This window comes from Leptinotarsa decemlineata, unplaced genomic scaffold (assembly GCF_025532065.1).
Source record: "Leptinotarsa decemlineata unplaced genomic scaffold, Ldec_3_MD MMD2_P_RNA_scaffold_5, whole genome shotgun sequence".
Lineage (NCBI taxonomy): Eukaryota > Metazoa > Arthropoda > Insecta > Coleoptera > Chrysomelidae > Leptinotarsa > Leptinotarsa decemlineata.
The window spans coordinates 2,099,046-2,126,984 of record NW_027412532.1 but is presented as its reverse complement, the minus strand read 5'-3'; the positions used below and the strand labels follow the sequence as shown (position 1 = coordinate 2,126,984).

The 27,939-nt window shown below is 34.2% G+C and overlaps 1 protein-coding gene across 2 annotated transcripts; it reads left to right on the top strand.

Annotated features, from left to right (window-relative positions):
• Positions 1-206: 206 nt before the first annotated feature.
• On the top strand, positions 207-27,939 carry LOC111508428 (uncharacterized). Of its 2 annotated transcripts, XM_074169221.1 has the most exons (19): positions 207-394; positions 3,590-3,695; positions 4,970-5,117; positions 7,242-7,565; positions 9,842-10,044; positions 10,892-11,150; positions 12,780-13,037; positions 13,151-13,429; positions 13,488-13,710; positions 14,845-14,987; positions 15,172-15,355; positions 15,469-15,605; positions 15,774-15,957; positions 16,306-16,445; positions 21,062-21,256; positions 24,150-24,287; positions 26,312-26,449; positions 27,591-27,668; positions 27,725-27,939. In XM_074169221.1, exons 1-19 carry the CDS (start codon positions 355-357, stop codon positions 27,791-27,793), a joined length of 3,246 nt encoding a protein of 1,081 aa, XP_074025322.1. In that variant the 5' UTR covers positions 207-354; the 3' UTR covers positions 27,794-27,939. The 2 variants fall into 2 exon arrangements, with proteins under 2 accessions (XP_074025322.1, XP_074025323.1); XM_074169222.1 differs by lacking the exons at positions 21,062-21,256; positions 24,150-24,287; positions 26,312-26,449; positions 27,591-27,668; positions 27,725-27,939 and adding exons at positions 18,703-18,868; positions 18,990-19,212 and having other exon boundaries at positions 209-394.

The window sequence follows — 27,939 nt, the reverse complement described above, 5'->3', positions numbered from 1 at the left end:
TTGTAACAAAGGAAGATATGAAAATCATAAGGAGTGTTTCTTTGATGTGTTCCGAACTAAACTAATGTTGATGCTGTATTTTCTGTCACGCTCATTCTCTACATTACTCCTTCTGCTATTTCTCTCTGAAAGCGGCGTATTCCTTCTCGTCTATCTAGAACTTTGCCTTTGTCTTGAAGGATAAACTTGACAACATGTCAACAAATGAGTCAGTTGAAGTTGGGACTTCACTTGGTTGGACAGGAAGAAAGAGTCGCAATTGTCAGCTGTGGTTGTGTTGTTGTATATACGTAAATAGTGATTAATGACTATTTCTCTTCATAATCCATATTAAATAAGGATTTCGAAGTTGAAATGAAGATTTATTTCATTCTTGCCCTTGTGGCAGTTTTTGGTGAGTGTTATACAGTTATTTGAAATTATTTTAGTATATTCTAAGAATCAAATTAATTTGTATTCTTCTAATGCGCAATCATTAGTGTTTAAAATGAATGTATTATCATAAGTGTTGTTTAAACTGTATATATTTCCTGAATTGTTTTCTGATGAATTGAATTCTTTGTTCTAGTAGTTTACCTAACCTATAACCTGCAGTTAATTTCATGTGACATTTTTCATCAATATTGTTTTTTTTTGATTACTCATAATATACGATAATTGAAACGGTTATATTTTAGTATCGCTTTAAAAATAAAACGACCTTTAACTTTTGGCAAGATAAGCCATAGGTCAGCTTTGTTTACTTACTAATTTGAGTTGTTTCATTGGCAACAGAATATATGCTCACCATTCCATTGTCCATTTTAATTGACAAAATATCAACATTCTCGCGTGGACGATTTCCTTTTAGAGATAATAAAAAACCTTGAATTAACAGTAAGAAATATACAGTGAATCATTAGTTTTTCTTGCCAGGGAATGGTCATTACAAATCATACAAAGAAGTAACTTTCAGACACAAACTGAAACAAAAAGCCCTCCTGCAATAACTACACAAAAGAAAATATACTTTCGAAACAATTACTTTTACATGTACATTGAATTAAGTATATGAAAAACATATTTGTTTCAAACATTCCTAATGGAATTGAATCAAATTTCATTTACAGGAATGCCATGTGAGTGAAATTCCACCTCTTTCATATACTATACTGTGTAGTATTTCTTCCAGTTGGTGTCTGGTGTATCATTTGTACATGATATAAAAAATGTATATACAACCCCAAATACGAAAATGGTTTATGCTGGAATGGCAACTGTAAATAAAATGAAAATAAAAAATGATTATCAAGCAGATGATTCTATGATTTTGTCACTAATAAAGCAATCAAAGATTGTTTTATTAGAGATAACCAGATAGAGAAAAAGTAAGATTTTTCTGGTGCAAATATTCCCTATACTTGTTATATCATTCACAACGGCAATCAAAAGTAAAGCCTCCATGTGTGAACTTATGAAATACATGTTGATAACAAGAAAAGTTGTCATTTCATTTATCATCACTGTTGGTTCATTATAGAAATTAATCGTCTTGGTGAGATTTAGTGAAAGATGTTATTTTGTTCCTTCTTATGACTTCATTCAAATTTATTATGATCCTTTGAATAATTTCAAGGCCTCTTTGAAGCTAGTGATCTGATGAATAACTTCCTCGTGAATATTAACACATTCTGTGCTGCTTGAGAAACATTTCCTATCACGAGGTATTAATCATACAAACCAATCTTTCTTTTTGGCGAGATAAATTTTTGTTTACCACACATAAAAGGTTTAGTATTGAAAAACATTTTTGTCATCTGTGGAATAGTGATTCAATTATTATCTAGTGCTTCATGAATCATTTATTGATGCAATCATTTGTATTATTGATATTTCAATGATAAAAATTCCATATTGCCATAATTAATCAACAGTGTGTTGACGAATTCAGGTTCGGTCCACGCTTTTTTCACACTTATACTAGTATTTTTCATTCGTTATTGTTTTAAGCTTATTTAAAAAAATATAGTTTGAAAAAACTGGAAAATTATTTTTAACTTTTTAGTTCAATGTTCTTTAAAAGCGTGTTTTTTAGTTTCTTCAAACTATATTTATTTTAAACTTTTTAGTTTCATATGCTATACAAGCGTGTTTTTTTAGTTTTTTAAATTATATTTATTATTTTCACTTTCTTTTGAACAACCTATCAAAGAGTTAAGTACAGCGCCACCTGCTCGCGAATAGATCAAGAAATATCAAGTAGGTTGAGTACAGCGCCATCTGCCCGCGAATAGCTCAAGAAATATCAAGTAGGTTGCGTACAGCGCCATCTGCCCGCGAATAGATCAAGCAATAATATCGATAACTCTGTCACATACAGATCCCGAGCTCAGAGTTGCAAGCAAACAAACATACATAGATACAGGTGAAGCTAATAAAAGCGTGTTAAAAACCATGTATCAATTTATTAAAAAACATTTGTAGTCTGAAATTAAATTAAATTGATGAATGGCTGGATCAGTGAGGAAATATCAATTATATATAGGGTGTATCTTGAATGATATCATTGATTTCAGGTGGTGACTACTTGGGAAAAAAGTACATATGAATGTGTTCATAACTTGCTTCGTTTTCGCCGATTTTGAGTGAACTACGTGTTTTTCATGAAATTATTTTTGGGATGTTAATTCCAGTGGCGTCACAGAGGGTTACTTTATTGATATTATAGGTAAACATAATTGTACGCCACTGTTTTCGCTGAATTTGATATTTGAAATAGCTAAACTTTATCGAATCAGAGCCAGTAGCGTAGAAATGGGGATTACGCATTATCCCTTATTTTAATATATATTCAGTTTTAGTTTCGATTCAAAAATGTATAATGATTTTGTTTTCAAAAAGAAGCGTTTATAGAAATAAAATAAAATAAAAAATCAATTCCTTTTATTATTTAATCTAGGTTATTCTGTGAATGTGCGCGGGAAGATTTTGAATGTGAGAAACATAGAAACAATGGAAATGTCGTGAAGTAGCTTGTATTGAAATATTTTTTGTAACTTATAATTTTTTTACATTTTTTTTATCATTGGCATCGACTACGTTGGTCATTAGCCCCGTTTCTTGAGTAGGCAATGTTAATAACTCTTCGAACTATTCGCAGTCAGTCAGCCATGTAATGTTGCAGAATTTTGCATTTTTTTTGTTTTCATTTCAGATTAGATAAATTTGTTTTCCTCGCAAATTAGAATTCTTGTTGGAATATCATACTCGCTGTTCCTTTTTTTATTTTTTTCTCATTTTTGAAACTAACTCCTCCTAATACAGTCCAGTTATTTTTAGTATGTATAAGATTCAATTAATTTTGTTCTTATCGAAAGTGTTGATACCTTTACAGGAAGTCCGTACCTGTAATTCTCAAGGAAATGTTGAATATTTTCAAGACTGATGACTTTCTAGCGTCTTTCATAACATCTTGTTGAAATTAACTCTTAAACCCAATCTTATGCCCTTCAAACACCAACATTATACCCTATACTTTCTTCGTTATCTTTGAAATATTCTGTCAGTATTTCTTTATGCCAACAAATTGTATACTAATGACATTTTTCAGCCTTCACGACTGGGGTATTTGTACCACCTCGTCCAGGACATAAGAAACACAATTTGGGTTCTGAAAGGTGCACATGGGGACCAGGGTATTGGTGTAAAAATTTGACGTAAGTATTCAACGCTAATATACACTAAATACAAACTATATACCTCAAAGCGGCAACTACTAATAAATATATAAATGAATATATTTTTTTCTGAAAATTCCTTCTTGTTTTTGATTTAGTTTTTAATACATCAATAACTTTATTTGTAGTTGGTCTTTTAGTCCATAGAGAATTGTGAGCTGAGCCCTGATCTCTCAAACTATTTTGGTCTGTCCGATTAGTTTCTTGAATATAAACTTGCCACTAACTGTTATTTTGTAGAGGGTGAATAATTTTTTCAACAGATAATAAAAAATTCAATTTCAACAAAAATATCGCGGCTGGCGTCAGTGTTTTGGTTGGTTTCCAGGTTTTGCCGAGGTCTTCTGAAGTTGAAGTTTCATTTCATACGTCAAGAAGAGTTCTCCACCACACCACTGAAGATGATTGCCGCAGTTGCAGTTGAAACGTTTAGGGATTGTAACCAAAGAAGATCACGGCAAAACTCGGGAACCAACCGAAACGTCAGCTAGAAACCAGGAAGACTTTTTCACGTTTCTTTTAATTTGAGTCCTATAATAAGTGTGCTTCTTCATTTATTTGATGACCACTGTTCAGGCGTTCACCCTGTATAGTCACTCCCCTCCCGGATGCCAGACACAACCCTGAAGTTTTATATTCTCGTTTTTCCAAAACTAAATGCAGTGCTACTTCATTACAATACCTAACAACTGCAGTTGTTCCACTGTTGAATCAAAGGAATGTTTCACATGTGAAGTCATCAGGATATTTTAAAATTGTCAGCAATTATGTTTATGACTCGTGAAAATATTTATTGCCCATTGTAGAAATTATTCAAGGATGAGATTCATTATCTTATAGCAATTTTTCATTTCTCTGCCTGAAGGCAACAATAATTGTGTCCTTCATTGTTCAAGAGAGAAGGAATAATGAAATTTTCAGACAAAGTATTGAAAAATGAAATCATTACCAATAAAAAATTCATACCAGATGATAAACCTAAATCATCTGAAAATATTGAGGAGCTCGACTTGAAACGTAAGAGTGGAGAAAAATAAAAATAGAATTGAACCAAAATATATATACAGAGTGACCCGTGAAGGTCGCATCATATGGGAATGGCATATAGTCGTGTGATCGGTATTACCTGTCAAAATTTAATTCTATTCCAAAAGAGTTGGGTCCCTTGAAAAATTTCTTTCAAAAACAAGTCAGGGCAAAAGGTGCTCTTTGTTTAAAAATTTCAATTTGTTTCAAACAATATTTTTTGACAGAACTGCTGGTGGTTGCCATGCAGTCCGACATTGTATCGACACTGTCTGGGTTCATCAGAAACTACCACCAGATACCAGTAGCGTCTGCCAAATATGTCTGGATATGGTCAAGGAGGCCAGAGATAATTTAGAGAGCAATGAAACACAGGTACGTAGAGAAGCGAGTAAATTAAACTGAAAGTCCATTTGATATTAATATAATTGAAAGTTTTGAACCTTTCAAATTACTCAAGTAAACGATTTCTAATTTACTTTGAATGAATAATAATAGTTATTGCTTCTATACCTTATGTGAGAGGTCATATAGAGCGAGATAAAATTATTCAAAATATAGAGTAAACATGTCATTTAGGAAGTATAAGAATTCTAGGAATGATATATTGTACTGTGAACAGAAAAATAACAATGAAGATGCCTTCAAATGTGTCATTATTCTCAAATGTCTAGAAATAGTTGTTTGTCGAAGAAAGATTTGTTCCTGGTAAAATGAGTTGATTATTTGAAATTTATATATCAAAAGTGTTAGGTTAGGTTAGAGTACTAAAACTACAACTTTTTCTGCAAAAGAAAATATAGAAAAGTTATCCTTTGACATTTCACAACGTACATCATTTCATATCTTTTAGGTCATGAACCCTCCGTTGAAACATTTACCATGATAGTATATCTTCAATTTATTTACTTGTGATAATATATAATGAGAGTATTTATTATTGAATGTATGTAGCTCATACAATTTCTTCTGGGGATTTTGAAAACCCCCTAAATAAATAATAGTTGAAAAAACTAAAAAACATGTTGCTATTAAAGCGTTTTTCCACTTGGTTTGGCTTGCTATTTCAAGCCCATTTGTTTTAATTTAAAATATACAGGGTGTAACTGAATAAGTATAAAACATAAGGAGGTGATTCCTCAACGAAAAAAAGATAGGATCTTTCATATAAAGAAACTTCATTGGAGCATCCCTTGTTGAGATACAGCCCCTTAAAGGGGGTACATAAAATTTGTATGACAATTTTTTTCACAAGCACTGAAAAAGTTACAATATTGAAATTAACCTGATGTTTTGTACTACCAAAAAGGCACTTAGCCAGTAATTTATTTGGTTTACCCCATGGTTGTAAGGGGTGGAAAACGCAACCACTAAAATTTATTTCCAATGTAACTTTTTGTCTTATTATTTGTTTACCACTTAAATTTATTGCATGAGCCTGAGGGTGGGAACGAATATTTCCAATAAATTCGGCACTTCTCGTTCCCCACAACGGATTCAATATCGCCCGGAGCGTAGGGCAACACCGGTGTTTCGTCAATAATATTATTATTAAACCAAATAATTTGAATGGGGAATGTTCCTCAATTTGGGTTATTACAGCAAATGCAAGTTTGAACAAAATGAAGTTGAGTTTAATTCATGAGTTTTTCAAATTCACTTCAAAAGTATTCAAATTGATGTTTCTAATGTTGGGTTTCAATTTTTAAAGGGATTTGTTTCTAATTCACATATTGGCAACAGCGCCTATATCAAGTTGAAATAATTTATACGTACCTAGATATTCTACTTTTAAAAAGGAAAATTAAGTTTATAAATCAACAATTAAAGCAAAATATAAATTATAGTTCAATACCACCTCCACAAGCCACATAAACAACAGTTGTTTTGTTATTTATTTATATAGAGGAATATAGGTGAGGTGCACAAAATGTCATATGTCACAGAATGTCTCGGAACTCGGAACATAAGTAAACAGAACAGCACGCCTCTGAAATATGTCATCTTTGTCTCATACAGGTAACAGATTCATTGTCCTTTATTAGCTATAACCGATGTTGCCAAATGGTGAAATAGAAACGAATCCCTTTAAATGTTGAATGCATTATTTCATTCCTCTTTTTTAAATATGTAAATAATTTTTGAAAAAAAAAGGTTGAAATGATAAGTTTAAAATGCGTTATTTTAGAGCACTTTTATGAAAACTACTTGATTTTCGTCAGGAGGAACATCCCCCATTGCCTGTGATCTTTAATAATTATGTTGTGAAAATATGCAGGTAGGAAGGAAAACGATTTTCTGAATTATGGCTGAAGAATGACGAGAGATGTGTAGGTTTTTTTGTTAAATTATTGAATAGAGGAACAGGTGTTTTAGATTTCAGTATCTGAGATGACTTCAGCCATCATAATCAAATCACTCAACATCAAATTGAAAAAAAATTCAAACTTGCCAGTGCTGTAAATGTGTCTTCTCATCATATCGTTGAAAACTTTTCAGGATCTTATCAAACAGGTATTCGAAGGTACTTGTAAACTCATCCATCTCAAACCCATCGTCAAAGAATGCGACAAAATCGCCGACAACTTCATTCCTGAACTCATCGACACTCTAGCTTCCCAAATGAATCCGCAAGTCGTGTGCTCTGTAGCTGGACTATGCAACAATCAGAGAGTGCAGGAACTTTTGGCCGAAGAGAGCTCCACGAAAGTTGCTCCCGTCGATCCTCCCAATAAATGTGATGGTTGTCACAAAGTCGTGAACGTATTGGAGGAGAATTTCAGCAAAATGACCCGGGATGAGGTTCTGCACAGTTTCTTATGGGTGAGTCGGGTCCTTTCTTTGTATTTCAGCTCTTATTTTGTGGTTTTGATCAGACACGAAACATATCTGGTAACTGTCCGGCCTATCCGGATAAATACTGGATAACTAGCTCCTGTCCAGTCAAATACCGGATTCAAAAAATATTTTCAGGTGATTAATTGATTTATTCAGTTCGTATCACTTGAGAAATCAATCAATGTGCAATGCCTATAATAATGTACAAAATGACTGTGATATTTTCTTGCAAAGTCTTAATAGTTTTAGAAATAGGTTGTATGAAATTGTATAACTCTTGTTGAATATTTTTTTTGTAACTTTTTTTTCATTTTGTTGTATGTACAAATCTATTTGTGATATTTACCTTTCCTACTCTGTGACTGGGCCATGGTCTGTAGAGTTTGTAAACAAATAAATAAATAAATAATTCCCCAACAAGATTGGATTTCAATTAATACTTGTTGATTTGTTGAAAGAGGGTGATTTGCATATTTGGTATTCATGAAATTTTCTTTATCAGTATCACTTCTCGATGTATGCTGATTTTCTTCCAGTAAACCCACAATGTTTGAAATTTTTATCATAGCCATGACGTCATTGAGTTCCTGAATCCATAATTACTGATAATGAAGTTCATAACAAACTTCACTTCATGAAATGTGTTCTACAAGTACATGAGCAGGATTTTTTGAGTCATTTATTTTTATCTTCATAAATATATAACTTCTTCGCAACCTAGAACTTTACGGATTTGCATTACTTTGGTTTGAGTTCGGCAGAATGTTCTATTAAATGGAATTTCATCAGAGGAACGTGTCATTGGCAGTGGGGTCCCACAAGGTTCCGTTTTGGGACCGGTGTTGTTTCCCATGTATGTCAATGACTTAGTCCATGTTCAGAAAGTGGTAAATTCACATATTTTGTAGACGACACCACTATCCTCTAGCATAGCAATACTGCCTCAAATTTACTTGATCAAATCATCGTCGACACATGTGGTGTGATTCCAATCTTCCATCATTCAACATCAACAAAACAAATGTGGTCACGTTTAGATGTAACATAGGGGAAGTATATTTGGAAAATGTAAAAATTGAAATTTTGGATAAAAATAAATTTTTAGGGCTCTTCATTGATGAAAATCTGAAATTTGATTCCCATGTCGACTACTTATGTAAAAGACTAGCAGCAGGATGTCATGCAGTGAGTTGTTGCAAGAGAGTTAGACACTACTATCACAAGATCAGTTTATTTTGCACAAATTGAGTCCTATTTACGTTCTAGAATTTATTTCTGGGGAAATTGTGCACAATTTCGTTTCAGTATGGTATTCTCTTTACAAAAAGTATCCATCAGATATTTATGCAAGGATTCGTGCCGTCCATTATTTGTGAAGCAAAAAATTCTGACCTTAGTATGTCTTTTCATTATGGAAACAGTGTGTCTTATCCACAAAAAATATAAAAATCAATTTAATACCACCCCAACTTATAGAACACATCAGTCTTACTTCACTTCCCTTACACAAAATTCTATTATTTTCAATAGCAAGAAGTTATTTAATTACCTTCCCATTAATTTAAGGGGAATATATAATGAAATAAAATTCAGAAAGAAAGTAAAAGAATTCCTTGTTGGGAGGCCCTATTATAGAGCCTACCAAGGCTCTATTGAGTAATTGGCATGTAGCGTTGTGTAACCAAGTTATTGAAATCAACACAAAATGGATATCAATGTTCATTACGTAGCATTATATATTTACATTTACTCGATATTCATATATTCATGTACTTATATTTGTATCTGTTCAGCTGGGCTTAATATTGTTCTGTCTCTTTTTCTTGTCTCTATAAGCATTATTTTATAGTTTATATTTGTTAATTGTCCCATATACACGTTTTACTTTACTAGACTTTGCCAATAAGATGTTCAGATCTTGGGTAATATAGCATATTTTGATTCGATTGATTTGATTTGTGATGAAATATAATAATAGCACTTTACTACTAGTATATATCATCCTCCGATGACGTCGACTGGGTTGATCAATTGCGCGTCGAGAAGAGTGTTACAGTTCTGGGAGCATGATATGTAAAGCAGCATACTGTCAGAGGATAAGGATACTTTTAATTTCCTGAATATACTACTCTGTTCAAAAAATATTCATTCACATGTTTGATAATTGGGCATTTGAACAACTATATGCAAAATAACCTAACATTTGGCAGTGATCAGTTATCCATAGCAGTTGCTAATGGGCTTGTTGAATTCTTTTTCAGTATTGTGGCAAATTTGGAAGTTTTTCGGATGGCTGCAGCAACATTGTCATAACCTATTTCACTGAGATTTACAACCATCTTCAAGAACACCTGAATCCGAACGAAGTATGTCTTTTATCTGGGGAATGCAGTGCTCAATTCCACACGCACGAGGCCAAAGTTGAAATAACGCCAATGTCCCACATCGGATATGTGCCAGTCAAGTGAGTTGCAAAAAAAAATAAGTGAATTTTTGTGAATTCATGGATAATTTTCAGTCAGTCAGTCAGGAACAGTTTTGTTTCACATTTCAAGTCCATGTATATCAAAAATCGGCACACAGTATTTCACCTATTCATTTCACAACTGTACGCCACTGGCTACCCAATGAGGCCATCTTTAGATACTCTGTGAAATTAGTTACTTAATACTCATTTTGGAAAACGTTATTTTCCATAATTTCTGAAAGCTGCTATCCTTATATCACCTCTTAGAGTGATATTGAGGGGATAGATAACTAAAAATAATCATAATGTTTATTTTCATTAGATCCAAGAGCATTTTGTGAGGCCTCGAATTTACCCGGTGTACCGCAAGGTTCAATTGTTGGACCCATATCATTTTTTTTCCATTAATAGTAACATTTGCGAATGACATAACTCTGTTGTAATAAGGAAAATATATTACAGCGCTGTATTAAAGAGTTACAACAGAAATGTCATTATATAAGGGGTGTTTTTTTTAATATACATTTTTCTTTCATACTCTAGAAGAGGCTACAATATAATATTTGAAAAAAATAAATTTAGAGAATTCAGCACACATTTTCTTTTTGAATATCTGAAAAAGTTTTTGCCACATAATCGCTATTATTATCAATAAAATCGTATTCCATTTATTAATTTTCAAAGTGTATGTATATAGTTTTTTATAGTATTTCATTCAAACCGATGACTAAGGAGTGAAATTATAATAATAATATTCCTAATCTATCGATGACAGTTCCCATAAAGTATGGTTCCTTGTATTATAACATTCAGTGGAAAATAAATTGTCTTATCTTGTACTTAGTGCTGTGAAGGAAGACTTGCCCTGTGATCTCTGCGAGCAACTCGTGAAGCACCTCAAGGACTTATTGATCGCCAACACGACGGAGCTGGAATTCAAGCAGGTCTTGGAAGGACTTTGTAAACAGACCGGGAAGTTTGCCGAAGAATGTGGCAGCCTGGTGGAGCAGTACTATTCGGAAATCTATAATTATTTGGTGAATGGGCTGGATTCCAAGGGAGTGTGTGCTGATATCGGAATTTGTAACGCCACTGGAAAAGAGGTTGGTTGCCGCTGAATTGAAATGTGATGTATTTTCGATGAGCTAATAAATTTTTGTCAGATTGTAGTGACCCGACTATCATTCGAAGTTGTTTTGAGAAAATTTTTGGCTTGAAAGAATATGATAATGTTCTAGAAATTGGGAATATTAATAATAGGTATGAAATCAGCAAAAAAAATTCAGTTTTCCACGAAAAGGGCAATCTGAAAGTTTTTTCTTCAGAAATTTTAATTGAACCAAAACATATTTTGTTCTGATAGGATCAATGATAATGACATGTACAAAAAAAGTGATATTTCTAATCCTTTTCACTTTCATATAAGGTGTGTGCCATTTTAAGGAGCTTCAGAATTCCTTTTAAAGACTCGTCACTTTTGTATGTGTGGTTTTCAGTAAATCTCTGATATTCCACAGTATTTAGTATAGAAAAAGAACACTGTTAGTTATGATTTTAAGAAATGAGTTCGGCCAATTCCCCTTTGAAGTTGTCTTGTATGGGGTTGACAGAAAACTTGTGTAACTCAACTGGGATGGAGTTAATGAGTCTCTGTCAACCTAATGCATAGATTGGAAATCTGTACAGCAAAACTCCATTTCTGCAATGAAAATGAATGGATGATTTCTTTCTCTTTCAACTCCTCTGTTCTCATTTTCTGTCTTTCCTCTCACGTTCGCCTCTTTTCTCTGTTCACTCTTCTATCAGCTTTGTTCTCTCTTCACTTTCTTCTCTCTCTTCTTCCACATCTGTTCTTTCTCTTCTTCCACCTATATTCTCTTCTTCTATTCTTCTCCACCTCTCCCTTCCGCCACCTCTGTTCTCTCTTTCCTCTTTTCTTTCAACTCTGTTCTCTCTTTCCTCTTTTCTTTCAACTCTGTTCTCTCTTCTTTTCTTCCGACTTTGTTCTATCCTTCATCTCTCTATTTTCCCACGTCTATTATCCCTCCCTTCCACCCCTGTTCTCTCCTCTTTCTTCCACCTCTGCTCTTTTTCCTCTCATTTGTCTCTCGTCATCCACCTCTGTTCTTTCTTTCCTCTTTTCTTCCACCTTTGTTCTCTTTTTCCTCTCTTCTCCCTCTTCCATATCGATTCTCTCTTTCCTCTCTTCTCTCTTTCTCTCACACATCTGTTCTCTCTTCCCTCTCTTCATCCACCTCTGTCCTCTCTTCTCTCCTCTCATATCTCACTTCCCCACTGTCCCTCCCCTTAACACGGGTATCCCACTCCCTCTCTTTACCTTTCATTATTTGTCTGTATTCTTTTCATTCTCTCTTTCCGCTATCGAATATAGTTGCCTTTATTGTTGCTGTATTCAAATAAATGATGTATTGTAGTGAGTAGTGGAAATGTTAATAGCTTCCTCAGCTAAATAGTAAACTAATATAAATGACCATATTGAAAATAATAATCTCAAAAATATGCATGTAACTGAATTGGTTAAGAAGTTGAATATTTACTCAATTTGCATAAACCTGAAGAAGAAAGCTTGTTGACTTCTACTATAAAAACTCCAGTGATGATTCATTTTTCTGGATCTGATTTTGGTAACATTCCACAACAAAAGTTATTTATTCAACTGCTACTTTAAATAGTATAAACATATAGTGACTATATTCATATGTCATTCTCAGGGCGGAATCATAGCTCCTCTGCTACCACTCAAAACGTCAAAATTAGCAGCGTCATCAAAAGAGCAACCACCTCTCGTACATGTCAAATTGAATCAGGACACTTCGTCCGTCAGAATTTTACCCAACCCACAACAGCAGCTACCCATCGACTTACTAATGCCCCCGCACACACAAATTTTGTACAACAAGGAGGTCTGCGTTTTCTGCGAATACTTCTTACATGAAGTACAGGTGGCTATCACCGACCCTAAGACAGAGGTAAGGTACTCAACAGTGTACAGTTTTCTTTCACTGTTCTTTCATACTTGTGTTCACTCATCCACCGTTTGTCCCATATTGTTCAAGCTTATCAGTTTCGTGTATTATTCTAGGAAAACATCAAGGAAGTGATAGACAAAGCCTGCGACAAACTTCCTTCTTCAATAAATGCTACTTGCGTTCAGTTCGTCGATAGCTACGAACCTGCTCTGGTTGCTCTCCTAGCTCAAGAAATCGACCCTTCTCAGATATGCCCACTCATCAAAGCATGCCCCTCTTCAGGAAACAGAGACGTGGAGATATTTATGCAAGCCGAAGGGAGCACCAAATGCCCTTTATGTCTTCTCACTGTTACGAAACTTGAGTATATGGGGAAGTCTGTGAAAACAAAGGTAGTTGAATAGTTTTGTGACTTAGTTACGGTTGAAATTCATTTTGTTTGTGTTACAGAAAAACATAGAGAACGCTCTTGATGAACTGTGTCTCGACCTGCCCAGCAATATGGTGCCTGAGTGTGAGGATTTCGTAAATACCTACACCGAAGAGTTGGTTGAATTGATCATCAGCGATTTGAAACCGGATGAAGTCTGTGTTTTCCTGAAACTGTGCCAAGATGACAAGCCTGCAAGTCCTCTGCCTCGTTTTGTTATAAAGCACCTCAGCGGAAATATAGGTGAGTGCTATTAAGAGAGATAGAGAGAGAGAGAAATACGTTTATTGTCTCAAGAAAAAGTTCCTGTTGACAAACGTTTTTGATGTTATATATATATATATATATATATATATATATATATATATATATATATATATATGATGTTATATTACAGTGAGATACTACAAGTAAATCCTGTAGTTCATAAAATGAGTGGTCATTAGTAAGAGATTTAAGCCGGTTCTAAGCCTTCCCCCACCACTATGACGTCATTAATGACTAATGGATGACAAGTGATGTAATTAGGGTGACCTTGAACAATATGTCTGGTGCATAGCTGTATTTCAGTGAATTAAACTTACAGTTTCAAGGATAAATTGAGAGATTATTGTTAGGATTCGTTGTTCAATGAATAATGGTTTACAGTGTTCTTGTCTGCAGCATGCTTTTGCTGCATACTCCCCACAAGGCAATGTCATATCTAGTATGTGCATCTAAAAAGGCAAAGTAACCATATCTTGCAAAGGTTCTACTTAGTTCTCTTGAAACTAACTTGATTATAAAAACAGCAAGATGGGAGTTTTTTATTTAGCTCAATAACATGTTCCTCGAATTTAGGTGAAGTAGTTTTGTAACGATTGTCTGTGTTAAAAAGCTTTTTTGTTTTTTTTTTTAATGCTGAAGATGGAGAAGTAGACTCTCGAGAAACTTTCAATCCAAAAATTGTTCCCCTTTCAATAAGAAAAGTGAAATCATGGAAAATTTTAAATTTCAAGGGTTTGGATAGTTTTAAGCTGTTTATCTTGATAATGGTAAATGTTATTGACTTGAAACTTTTGCCATTGTATTCTGGATGACCAGCACTATCAAAATATACATGGACTGTTAAAAAAATAAGGTGAATGTTCAAATATGATAACAGTTTCCGCTGTTTAGTATGTTTCGTTTTTTGGTGACAGGCATGAAAGTTAGAAGTGTTTTGAGAATATCGTAAAATTTGCTTCAAATTTTGGGGACTACTTTGATGGGAGCAAAATAGAACTTGATGAGTAAATTAATATTTTTTTGAGAAAAATGAAAATTCACTTTTTTTCAACAGACTTCGATATTTAAAAAAAATTGATTTAACTTATAGATCTTATTTATATCTTTCAGAAACAAATGTAATACCTGACGACACTATCAATGGACAAATTATTGGAATAGATGAACCAGTTATTCAGGATAAACCGCAATGTGTCATTTGCCAATTTGTAATGAAAGAGATTGAAGAAAAGCTGAAAGACAAGAAGACCGATGTAAGTATAAAACAAGTGTTGCAGGTACAAAACTTTTCTTTGAAACTCGAATACCACAACATCATTCTTTGGATTCGAAAGATGCAACCACTGACTTATTTAATGCATGAATCGTTGAAAGTACCACTTCTGACACGATTTAATCCATTCTGAAGCTGATACATCATACATTCTCAATTTCCAGGATGATATCGAGAACATTGTGAAGAATATCTGCAAAATTATGCCTTCGACGATAAAAACTGAATGTAACAGTCTTGTGGACGAATACGGAGATCTTATTATTCAGCTGCTGATCTCGTCTCTGGAACCGAAAGAAATATGTACCAGAATAAACTTGTGCGCTAGCTCTGTCGAAATTATACGAGGTCAGTGATATAATTAATACTTCAAAGCCTTCTTTTTGAAATGTGCCTTTTCCTAGCAAAAATCTGAATGTAATCTTCGTCGTAAAGACATTTTTGATATTCGATTGTTTCAGAACCGATTCCAAACTATACTCCCATTGGTCATCGTGTCGATATGCAGAAACCTGTTGAACAAGATGGACCACAATGTGTAGTTTGCCAGTTTATTATGAAGGAAATCCAAGATCAACTCAAAAACAATAAGACTGATGTAAGTGAATTGAAGTCTATAAGTATGAGACCTTGATCTCTATGAATAAAATGATATTTTATGGCAGTGGCAGTTATTACAGAATATAGGTAGCACGGGAAAGTAGAATATTTACCTTATTTTTTAACAGAAATGCTGAATCACTATAACCTATGTATGAATTTTCAGAATGAAATCGAGAACATTGTCAGAGAGGTTTGCCACGTGATGCCCACTTCGATAAAAACTCAATGCGACGATGTCATAGATGAATACGGTGACGCCATTATCCAGTTGTTGATTGCAGCTCTCGAACCGGATGAAATTTGCAGCATGATCAAATTGTGTTCAAGTTATTTGGAAACTGTTCGAGGTAAGTTGTAAACATTGCAAATATATTTGGTCTATCAAATTCAGGCTCCCACATTGTTTAACTTGTTCATACAATTTGGAATGGGAGAGGCCCAAAAGTGATCCCTGCGGTACCCCACATTTGCAATCAGTGCTTTTTATGGCGGTCACTGTTTTTGTCAAATTTGGAGTGTCACATTTACAAGATGACTGTCCATAGAATGTGGGATAGAAGAGGCTCAAAAGTGACCCTTGCGGTACCCCACATTTGCAGTCAGCACTTTTAGTGGCGGTCACTGTTTTTGTCAAATTTTCACGTCGGACTTGTTGAATTGACATATATATTCCGGTTTTTTATTCTAATTTTCAGTAAAAATTTTGGAGTGTCCCATTTGCGAGATGACTGTGGAGGTGATGGAGAAAATACTCAGCAATCCCAGAGCGGATCATGCAGTTGAACATGTCCTGGAGAAAACCTGCAGGGGATTGCCGATACAGTACAGAAGCAAGGTATGTGGAAACTAGTGAAGAGGGTATTTGATTTTCTTGTTTATACAATGTCGACAGTTTCAAATGATCTTTAAAATTTAAAAAAAATGTTTTAAATATATGATATTCATCATTATTCATTCAATTTATAATTAGAATGACATGTTTTTCCGGCTTGTGGAGTACCACCAGGACCTATTTTGGGGACTTTCGGCTGATCTTTACATAAAAAAGTAATCAGTTTTCTATTGAAGGTGATATTTAAACAATTCTGTCTACTGATCAAAGAGTCTTTAGTCAGAACTCACATCAGGTGATAAAAACTCGTATAATAATAATAATAATAATCAACTTTATTCATTATAAGATCGTATGCTGAGGACCTCCATTTAGCTTTTCCACAGAATAAAAAACATCTATTTCTCCATAATAATACTTTTCTTAAATTATGACCTAGAAATTTTGTTGCTTTGCTTAAGTTTTTTTTTTGTTATTTGGTAATAGTGAAGAAATAATGTTATGTTGCCAAATTTCTAAAATTTCCCTTTGCTCTTGATATAATTAAATCTAATTCCCAATCTAACCAAAGCTACTTTCAACTAGAACTTGAAAAAACTTGATAATTGTCGTAAATTTCATCTACTTCATAATGTTCATTACAATTTTATTTTGACAGGGTTACCATTCTTAGAAAAATTGTATATAACAATTTAAAAAATGTCTTGGAGTGGAACAGTTTTTTCTCCTTGGAATAAATTCTCAAATGTTAACATTCAGTTGAAATTTATGTAAGAAGATCAGAAATTAACTTTTCTGTTGTTTGAGTAGTTGTTTTTAAATCCTAAATTTGATTGATTTTTGCTTTTAATTAGACTTGGTTTTCCTGAAAAAGTTTTTATTGTGGCTTCAATACTAATTCTTTCTGGTAAGTAGATTACTCAAATAATTTTCCTAACTGCACATTTTATCTCACCCCTAATTAGTTCAACCTATTTGCTACAAATTGGAATGATTGGGTTTTGCTTTGGGTTCGTTGGTGACTTCCATTTTAGCTTGACTCTGGCTTGGTATTAGGAAAGAAGCAACATATTTGGGTTACCTGTAGATGTCAATTTGACTTGCCAGAACTTGTCGTTGATGCTATTGAAATTTATGAATGTTACATTGAGAGTTGGTGTGTCATTTTTTTTTCATTTAAATCTACCTACTGTTAGATATCACAACCCATTTGATGCTACAATCTTAATTGTTTGGTGGAATACAAGCACTACTATACTTTCACTGGGAATAAAAATCATCCACCAACAATTATTGTTGTAAAAGCATTGATGCTCTACACTCTACGATTGAATAAATCAGTGGAGATTTTTTGTGGGATACAACAATATTACTTGAACACATAATAATTCAAAGTTAAATGATTTTTTGTTGTTCCAACTAGTCATGAGCTATGCCTGCAGTTGATTCACTAGGATGTACCAGGGTCTTAGAATAATAAACATATTCCGGAGAAGTACATACAAAATGCCCAAGTTATGGTGAGAGTACCAAATCCTTGCGTCTTATGTGAGACCTACGATTTTGTAGGTACGTCTGGCAGATATCTGTGCCTACAAAATCGTAGGTCTTACATATGTTCTTCAAATATCGGCATTTATCTATCCCTAGAAATTTTGGTAGCTAGTTAGATTTAAATCTCTGTGAAACTCTAACAATGCTATATCTGCAGCATTGAATTTATCTTCAACCTCCAAGACTGTTTATTCAGATTGATTCAGAAAGAGGGACAGATAATACCTTCTAGAATTGATCCCTGGGGACACCGTGTGTCAAGATTTTAATTATTGTGTTATAATGTCATAAAAACTGCAAATCTATCACTTTTTTCAAATTGTCCTCCAGGTATGATTTCACAACCGTTTCACTTTATTTCAATGTAATTAGATCAGTGAACCTTGAAGGCAATTTAAAGAATAATAATACTTTTTTTTTGTATTTTTTTTATTAGATTTTCAAAACAGGTAATCGGGCATTTACTGTTCTTTAATTATTTATTATAACATGAATATAAATATCGATTTGTCACTCACACCTACATAAGCATGAAGAGGGAAGTATTTTGCTTTTGGTTGCGACTCAAATTATGAAAACCATCCTCACAAAATTAATCTTGCCGACTACAATAATCAAATGCGGTCTCATCTTCATGAACTAAGTGGTGGGGAGTTTATTTTAAAATCGTTTTTGTTGAAGATTGATATATTTCATTTTTTTACAGTGTGTCGAGATGATAGAAAAATATGGAGACACGATGATCAGCCTTTTGATCCACTATACAAATAGAGACACCATCTGCAAATCCATCGGATATTGCAAAACTACTCTCAATCAGATAGTCATAGATTAAATAATAAATGGATTTGTTTACACCTAGTTTTGAATAGGTAAGAAACTGTCAAAAACTGATTAGTTCCAAAATCATGAGTGTCAATAAATTATCCCACTTCTGACACCATAAACTTTTACCGTTTATTTCTCTAATCAGATCCCTCTTTTTTTTTTCAGCGCCCTCGATTTGTAAAGCAAGGTTGATTTTCACCCTCTTTGTTTATTACCAAAGCTTGAATTGATTCTACTAGTTTTACGATTTAGTTTTGAAAGGATACTCACAGTTTAGTTAGGGACCTTTAGTAATCCTTGAATTAAGGAAGGATTAGCCATGTGAATCGGAAACTGTGATAAGATTGTCTCTATGTATGTATAAGTTACTAATAAAATTTGCTTTGTATGTTGTATTTTTTTACCTAATCCTGTATTTCACTGCTACATAAAAACAAGTGAGTGATTGAAAACAGTTTAGGATTTTTTTTCTGAACCTGAAAGATGTGGAAGTATCAAAGGTAAGATCCTTAAAGGAAATATAAATACACATACTTTATTTCATAATTGGGTCACAGTATAAAAATAAAAGGATATATTTTATATATCAGTGGATACTTATTTAATTTTATTGAAAATAGGGCTCACGTAACACAAATTGATCGATTTCGACAGCATGAAAGTTGTGTGCTCCGTATTCGATAAAGTGATGAAATTCAGTTAATATTTCACAGGACCAGAGGAAAAAATGTTTATTCCTATTATTTGTCGGATTTGAGTTAATGGTGGCATTAAACCCATCTCAAACTAAATTTTTAGATCACCTCAATAATGGTTATTGAAGTTTTCATGTCCAGGGGAAGAAATGTCTAGGTACGTGATCGCCTGGAAAAGAAACCTCAATGTCCACGATACAAAGTTTCTCCCTAAATCGTACACAGTGTTAATCCGATGATTGACAAATAGCAGAGTAAAATCGTCACCTTTGTATGTACAGAATGTACAGAAAAACGTGATCCATGCGGAGTGGTCAAAATTGTCAAATACCAACCGAAGTTCATATTGCACAAGAGCTATATTTCAGTGCGTTCATTAAGAAAACGAAAGGCATCCCTGCAGCGACGACGTTGAGCCTTTCATATTCTAGCCCAATTACAATTAAGTTGGGTAAATACAGAGATCTGCAACACCTAAAGCAGTTTTTTCAAAGGGTGGATTCGGAAATTTTCTATTCCGACTTGCAAGCAGACATAGATGAACAGGATGGGAATGAGGATGACCCACCAATAGACGCTGATGAACCAAACTGCTAGGGAAGATATTGTAACGAATTTGAAGCCGCCCCTGACCGATAGGCCAGCCGACTCATCGAACAAACATATGACCTCATCTCAAAAGAATGCAGTCGGGAATCGCCGGTAAAATTCTAGAAAGGACCTTTACCGATTGAAGCCCGTCTTTCTGGTCCAAGAGGGCAGTTCAGAAAGTGAATCGAGCGGCTAAACAAGAAATTCAAATAGTGGAAATAAATTAAGTGTTAGTTCCTAACTAAATTAGGTTGTGATCAGTGAAATATTGTTGGAAATAATGTGTTTAAGACCGTTAATTCATTAATTTGTCACAATATGTTGTTGTCAAGAGGATTACTGGAAATTCACTTTTAATAAACATTATTTTGTAAGAATATCAATTTTTCTCATAACAGTATGCAATAAATAGTTTTTGAACATGGTTTTTATCTGCAAAAGATTTTACTAGCTTTTCGATGATCAACTTTATTTTTTCTCTTTTCACAAAAAACATATGGACATTTTTTCCCTGAAACCGTTATGTTGCGCATTCTTTGTATTCAAATGGACACGTTCATTAGTTTGAACTCGCATTTTCCTATTTAAAAGTGGAAAAATGATTCACAATTATACCCCTCGAACAAACTTGACATTTGACCAAAATATTCGCAATCAGAACTTCAATATGTTTCCACGAACTTACAATAAAAAATATTTCATGATTGCAAACCCAAAAAAGCCCTTGAAAATGCTAATTTTTTATTCAACAAGCACTAGAATTTTCATACTGTCTTGTAGAAATCTCGCAATAGAGTGTCACTCAAACTCTTTGTGGATTTTCATGAAGTATCGGCCGCTTCCATCACAAATGCTCGTTTCGTTTACAACAAATCTCTTCCCCCCGTTTGTTAATGACGGCACGTATATCCTCCCATACGTTGTCACACAATTTTTTTTTCAAATTTTCAGTGCAAGACAATCGTAGAAAATCATGGCAAGGAAGTCGTCAATCTCGTAACTAAACACGTAAGTTCGCACAAGATTTGTGCAAAATATCAACTGTGTTCATCCGAGATTAGAAAGGACTCTCAATTAGGAATTCATCGCTGTACTTATGGACCAAGTTACTGGTGTCAGAGTGAACAAAATGCTGATGAATGCCACGTAAGTACAGAAAGTTTTTGTAAGCAACAGAAATAACTAAGAATTTCATGGAAAATGACGTTTTCTCCCTGAGTTCGACAAAAATTGACCACACTATACTATCAAACTCGACTTCATTTCATCACTACATTGAGAATGCAACACAAAAACTCTAACTCAATGCTCACTTTATTAGTTCACTTCGAACTTCACTTCCAGAATTATACTGACTCTCCTACTGGTGGTAATGCTTATATAACTCTATTCAACTCTTTGGAAGTCTGTGGAACAAATCTCGAACAGTTGCGGCATTCCGGAAAGATCGAGAGAGAGACACACACACGTGGGTTTTAGCGGTCGTAGCGCCGTAGTCGGTCGGCGAAGACCAGCGTCTGCCAGCGTGATTTTCTTCAGGGGATAATTCATAACTATATATTTTGTTTGGGATCATGCATCTGTGAAAACCAAGTGATTATATCTGGAGACAGCGGTGGAATAAATGTACCGGAAGAATAAAGGCAGGGAATTATCTAGTCCAGGGGTCTCCAAACTACGGCCCGCGGGCCAAATCCGGCCCGCCAGTGTCATCAATCCGGCCCGCGACAGCCAATGATTTACTGTCATCAATCTGGCCCGCGACAGCCATAGATTACCTAATTGTTGTTACTATTGCTGTGATAAGTTGAAGAAGAAAACACAGAATGATAATTATTCGGTTTTATTTACTTGCAAGGTAAAACTTAACGACAGAAATTATGACAAAGAAAACTTAACTTAATTATCTGAGTTTAAGCATATAGCAAACCATCATTTTCTACAGCCTTTGACACAAGTGCAACCACTCCTTTATTTTTACCATACATATTTTTGCCTCCATCAGTTGTTATAGATTTCAAATTTCTCCATCGAAGGTTCTTTTTATTAATGGCATTTTCAACTCCCTTAAAAATATCTGCCCCAGTTGTCGTGCCATGAATTCTATGAATATCAAGAAGTTCTTCATACACTTCATAGCTTTTATCTACTCCGCGAATAAAAATCAACACCTGAGCAGTATCTGACACATCCGTTGACTCATTCAATGCTAGAGAAAACCACTCATGATGTCAATTTTTGTCAGACAGTTGAGATGATATCTTTTCTGTGATGTCTTGCACCCTCCGAGCCACGGTGTTTGCTGACAAACTGACACTTTTAAATAAATTTACCTTTTCGGGGCATATTTCTTCGACTACTGCAATCAAGCGTTCTTTTATCATTTCTCCATTGGTGAATGGTTTGCCACGTTTTCCGATTTCAAGAGCCACACGAAAGCTGGCGCGAGTTGCAGACTCTTGTTCAGTATTAGCTTTGGTGAACAAAGATTGCTGCAATTTGAGTCCGCGTTTCAAAGCTTCAGATTTTCCTTCCGTAAACTTCCTGTATACTTGGAATAACTTTGAAGATGTTTCGATTCATAGTGTCGTTAAATGTTATAGTCTTTGAGAACAGCTATGGTTTCATTACAAATTAAACATTGCGCCTTATTACTGGACTCAATCACAAAATACTGAAAGTTCCATTTTTCTTGAAACGTTCTGCATTCACTGTCGATTTTTCGCTTCTTTTCCATACTAACAAATCACACATAAAAACAATAAGTCAAATCAAAATACTTTTATTGACGGGTGTTACTTTATTTCACAATAGACAGTTTCGCTTCCTTCGTCTTTCCTACGCAGACTAACTCGCAGTTGCGCCACTAGCCTTTTTATATGCAATTATTACTGCCATCTCGAGGTGATCGGAATAAACTAGCTAGAACCAGAACTTTCTCGAACCAACGCGGTAATTCCAAAATATCCAATTACGCCTAATGCCACCTAGCGGGTAGCTGAAAAAGATAGTACATACTTCCACTACTCGCCACTAGATGTCGTTAAGTGTCACAATACACAATAATAATTGAAATGCAAAAAAGCGTAAGTTTGCTTAGGTCACGCACTTTGCGACTATCCTAGTCTAGAAATATAGTTAAGGGCAGAAATTGGCCCTTGGAACAAACTGAAAAAATCATTATGGCCCGAAGGCTTCAAAGTTTGAAGACCCCTGATCTAGTGTATATGTAGAGAAAATACAGCAGCATTGATGGACATTCGTGAGACCCCGCAAACCTTGAATTTGAAACAAACAGGCACTCTTCAACGGTCATGAGGCCTTTGGTAGTGAATAGGAACGGTTGCCTTATTGATACAATTTCACCTAGGCTTCAATCTACCGAAACAGAATGCTCTTGAATGTGTAAAGAATATGTAGGTACTAGAAAGGAGGAAAATGAGACAGATTTACCAGAATCACCTGAAGTAAATGCAATAGTTTGACAGAAACCTAACGACCTCGAATCTAAACCTAAACCTAAAGTATATGCAGTAGTTTGACAAAAACCTAACGACCGCCAATCTTCACTAATGATTACTTAAATGAATCTACCTAAAATCAGTATTACACCATACTGACTCGAAGCTTCATATAAAAGACGTCAAGTCCAAGAAGGTCCAAGAATCTTTCAGTACCAGTACCAGATATTGTAACGGGAAGAAACATTTGCAAACTCAGGAGAAATATCTTTACTACCTACATGACCCACAATCTTATGAGTCGAAACTTTGAGAAGATTTGCCACTTAGAATTATACTGAAGCAAAAGAAAGGAAGCCTGAATCATTTGGAACTGCGGTAGTGTTTTGTATTCCGACTTATTAGCTCATCAAGATTTAATTTGCCAACTTCCACCAATAGTTTACTCGTCAAAGAGATGAAGTAATATCATATCAAATCATTTTGTTTATCAAATATTAACACATACTATATAGTTGTTTTGTATTGTTGTATTATTCTAGATCAAATTTGTGGAAAAATCTTTTTTTTAATTTCAGGCCAGGTCTCACTGTCAAGCAAGAGTTTGGCTTGGACCGAAACCCAATAATACCAAACTATTGGGAGCTGATCATTGCTCTCGTGGTCCAGGATACTGGTGTCAAAGTGAGGAAACGGCAAATGAATGTGGATTTGGGGTAAGTTGACCAGTTTCTTAGGTCCATGTCGATGTATTTCAAAGCCATGTGACCCTTGAACATGTTTGATGTTCTTTCCTCACAAATTTCGAAATCCTCTTTTTCCAATCTCATGTAATTCGGAGAATTTTCCAGTTTGAGTTGTCTCACTTTCGCCTTTCCCTATATTACAAGATGTTAAGGGTGTAGATACATTGTACATCATTACTCCAAACAGGTACATCTATTGCGATATATATGTCTTGTCTGATTTCAGACCCCATTTCATCTGAGACCTAGTTTTAGAGGTCCTGAGCCCTCTGTTTATGTCCTCTTGGTAATTGCTAATATGTTTTGGATGGGATAGTATTCCCCTTCAATCGGCCCACTTATAATGTTCAGTGCTTACTTCATGTCTCCCATCACTAAGTTATTGTATTTGATCTGGACTAGAACAACTAAGTCGTATGCTTAGCCCAGTACTTGGTATTTATTAAGGTCCAGGAAATGTAGCTTGTTTATTGCAGAGTTCCATATAACAGTGGGAACAAAATACCTCCATAATAGTTGGAGCGATTGAATGAACCAAACTGATATATAATAATAATAACTTTATTCGTCTTTTCGATCATTTACATGATATAAGACATGTCATAAATAAAAATTTGAAAATTATGTAAGACAATAATAACGGTCCACAGTATAACATAGATCGGACACTTAAGACAGGTAATTAACTATATACATATATAAAAAATAAAAAAAACACATACAACTATATATATATATATATATATATATATATATATATATATATATATATATATATATATATATATATATATATATATATATATACACACACACACACACACACACACACACACACACAGAAGAACCCCACATTAATACATTTTGAGCCATATGTGAGTACGCCAATGAATAGTAAACAGTCCTGATACCATCTAAACTAAGCACATCTTTGATCTGTCGTATTGCAAATAACGCTTGACTCAATTTTTTGCAGACATGATCGATATGGGGCTCCCAAGACAAGGTTTTATCTATAAACATACCAAGCAGTTTGGCTGTTTCCGAGAGTTGGATGTTGTTGAGTTTCACTGTTTTCCTTAACGCGAAGCTTAAATGTACTGTTTTACTTTTATTCAATTTTAGTTGATATCTATCACACCAAGAAATAATGTCATCCATGTCTGAATTAATGTTGTTTTCTAGCTCGTCCACAGTATTTCCGGAAACTGTTATGGTAGTGTCATCGGCGAATAGGATAATAAAACCTTGTTTTATATACTTCGGAAGATCATTTATATAGATAGAGAAAAAGCAGTGGGCCTAAAATGGACCCCTGTGGTACCCCAAGGATAATATCTTGAATAACAGATACTGCATTATTCACAGTCACTACCATTTTCCTATCTTCCATAAAATATTTTATCCATTCCAGAAGGAACCCTCTAATGTCAGTGTTATATAACTTACTAACCATTATGTCACTATTTAATGAATCAAACGCCTTAGCCAAGTCAAATAATATTGAAACTGCGTAGGTACTTCCCCTTATCGATTTCATTGTAAATAAACTCGAATTTTCTAGCAATTGCAGTCTCAACTGATCTAGCTATTCTAAAACCATGTTGATGATCGAGAAACACAATAATTCTATTTGCTACTATATTTTCAATAAGTTCAGATGGAATACTCAGTAATGATATTTGGCGATAGTTATATATATCTTCAAGTGAACCCTTTTTATGAATAGGAAGTTTTGGCTGTTTTGAAGACACTCGGAAACACGCCTTTCATTATAGAGTGATTAATAAGATTCAATAGAATTTCAAATATAGATGGAATGACATATTTCAGAACTTTTATTGTTATATCGTCTAGGCCACTCGATTTTTTATTTTTTAGTTCGGTCATTGTTGAAACTACTTCAGATTCTAGCACTTTTTCTTGCACTCCTTCTGGAAAGTCATTTTAATGAACATATTCACAGATTCGCCTAAACATTCATTTATTTTCAGGCTAGGTCTCACTGTCAGACAAAGGTTTGGCTTAGCACAAAACCAAAAAACGCAGAACTTATTGGGGCTGACCACTGTACACGGGGTCCGGGATACTGGTGTCAAAATGAAGAAACAGCCAATGAATGTGGATTTGAAGTAAGTATCCATTTATAGGACATAAAGTAGATGATTACCATTGAAAAATCTCAGTTGCCGTCCGGTGATATTAAAAAAATTGAGTTCTTTGTCGATCCAATAGTTTGCGTCTTTGTAAGAGGAGATGGAGAAATAGCTGAAAAAAATTATGCAATAATAGCAGATTAATAGAGCAATTATGTCAAGAATAACACAAATAAGTAACGAAAACAATTATAATAAATCATTTCCATATTTCAAGTGGAACTTCTATTGATTGAATGACTATTATTAGCAATAGTAATCGTTTTTATTGACTGGAATCCTATTCATTAGCTAAGTTACATAATAAGTAAATACATTTTTGAAGATATTTGTTCTGTGGCTCGGTGGAGTTAGCGTTGATTTATATCGGATATTCAGATCATGTTCATCCGTTCTGATTCTCATTTTATGGAATAAGTAGGGAGGACATTAGTTGGTTGGAATATTTTTGAAGAAGCTCTTCTGTCAGTCACGTTCATCCAACTCAGAGATATGCGGCTTACTATGTAAGCCGCATATGAGATAAACACAAGTGTTCTGTAATCTTTGCAATCTAGTTTTATCACATTTATTAATATCACAGTGATTGCAAATTGAATTGTACATGTTGCACATTGATTTCACTGGAAACTTCAACAAAAGATGTGAGGTTTTAACGTGAATGAACTCTGTCTTCTACTTGAAAGAAACAAGTCAATACCCACTGAAATAAATCTGGTATAGCTCAAAAATAATTTGAATATTCAATTTTACAAAATTTCCCTACGTAAGGTGTCCTTTGTTGTTATTATTATTACTTTGTTCCATATATCTGCAGTTGAATAATCCAACGATAAGATAAAAGTGCTTTTCACAATTTGTCTCTCGAATTAATAATCATTGTACTTCTGTTATCTCAATAACAACGAAGTAGAACTAATCTCGAACCAAAAAATATTAGCATTAATTAAAAAAAAATGTTTAAAATATGTTCTTCCCGTTAACCGGCACCCCTACGAACGCCAACCCTCAGAAGTCGAAACTTGTACGAGCTAGAACTAACGAAGTCTTATCTTTTAACGTGTGACTCCTAACATCGAAAACACTAAAATACTCACATATTTGTATTATTTTACAGATCAAAAATTTCTGCAAAGATCTCTGGGATCAACACAGATTCAAGAAAAATTCACTCGGAGAAGAGTTTGTTAAAAAGGTAGATATTATAAACTACACCAACAAAGTTAAGAGATATGAGTTGTGAAATTTTAGGTGAGACCGGGAGCATCAACTGGTATGAACACATCATTAAAAAACCCAAGTAAGAATCGGTCGAACTGATTGCATCGTTATTAATTGGACAACTGCATTTTCAAAGTGGCTCAAGATTTGAGTGAAATTAGTTACTGCAGTTTATTAATACAGAAAATTATATTATGAATTACTTTCAATAGAATGTTCAGAATAAAGATAATCTTAGTTTGTGA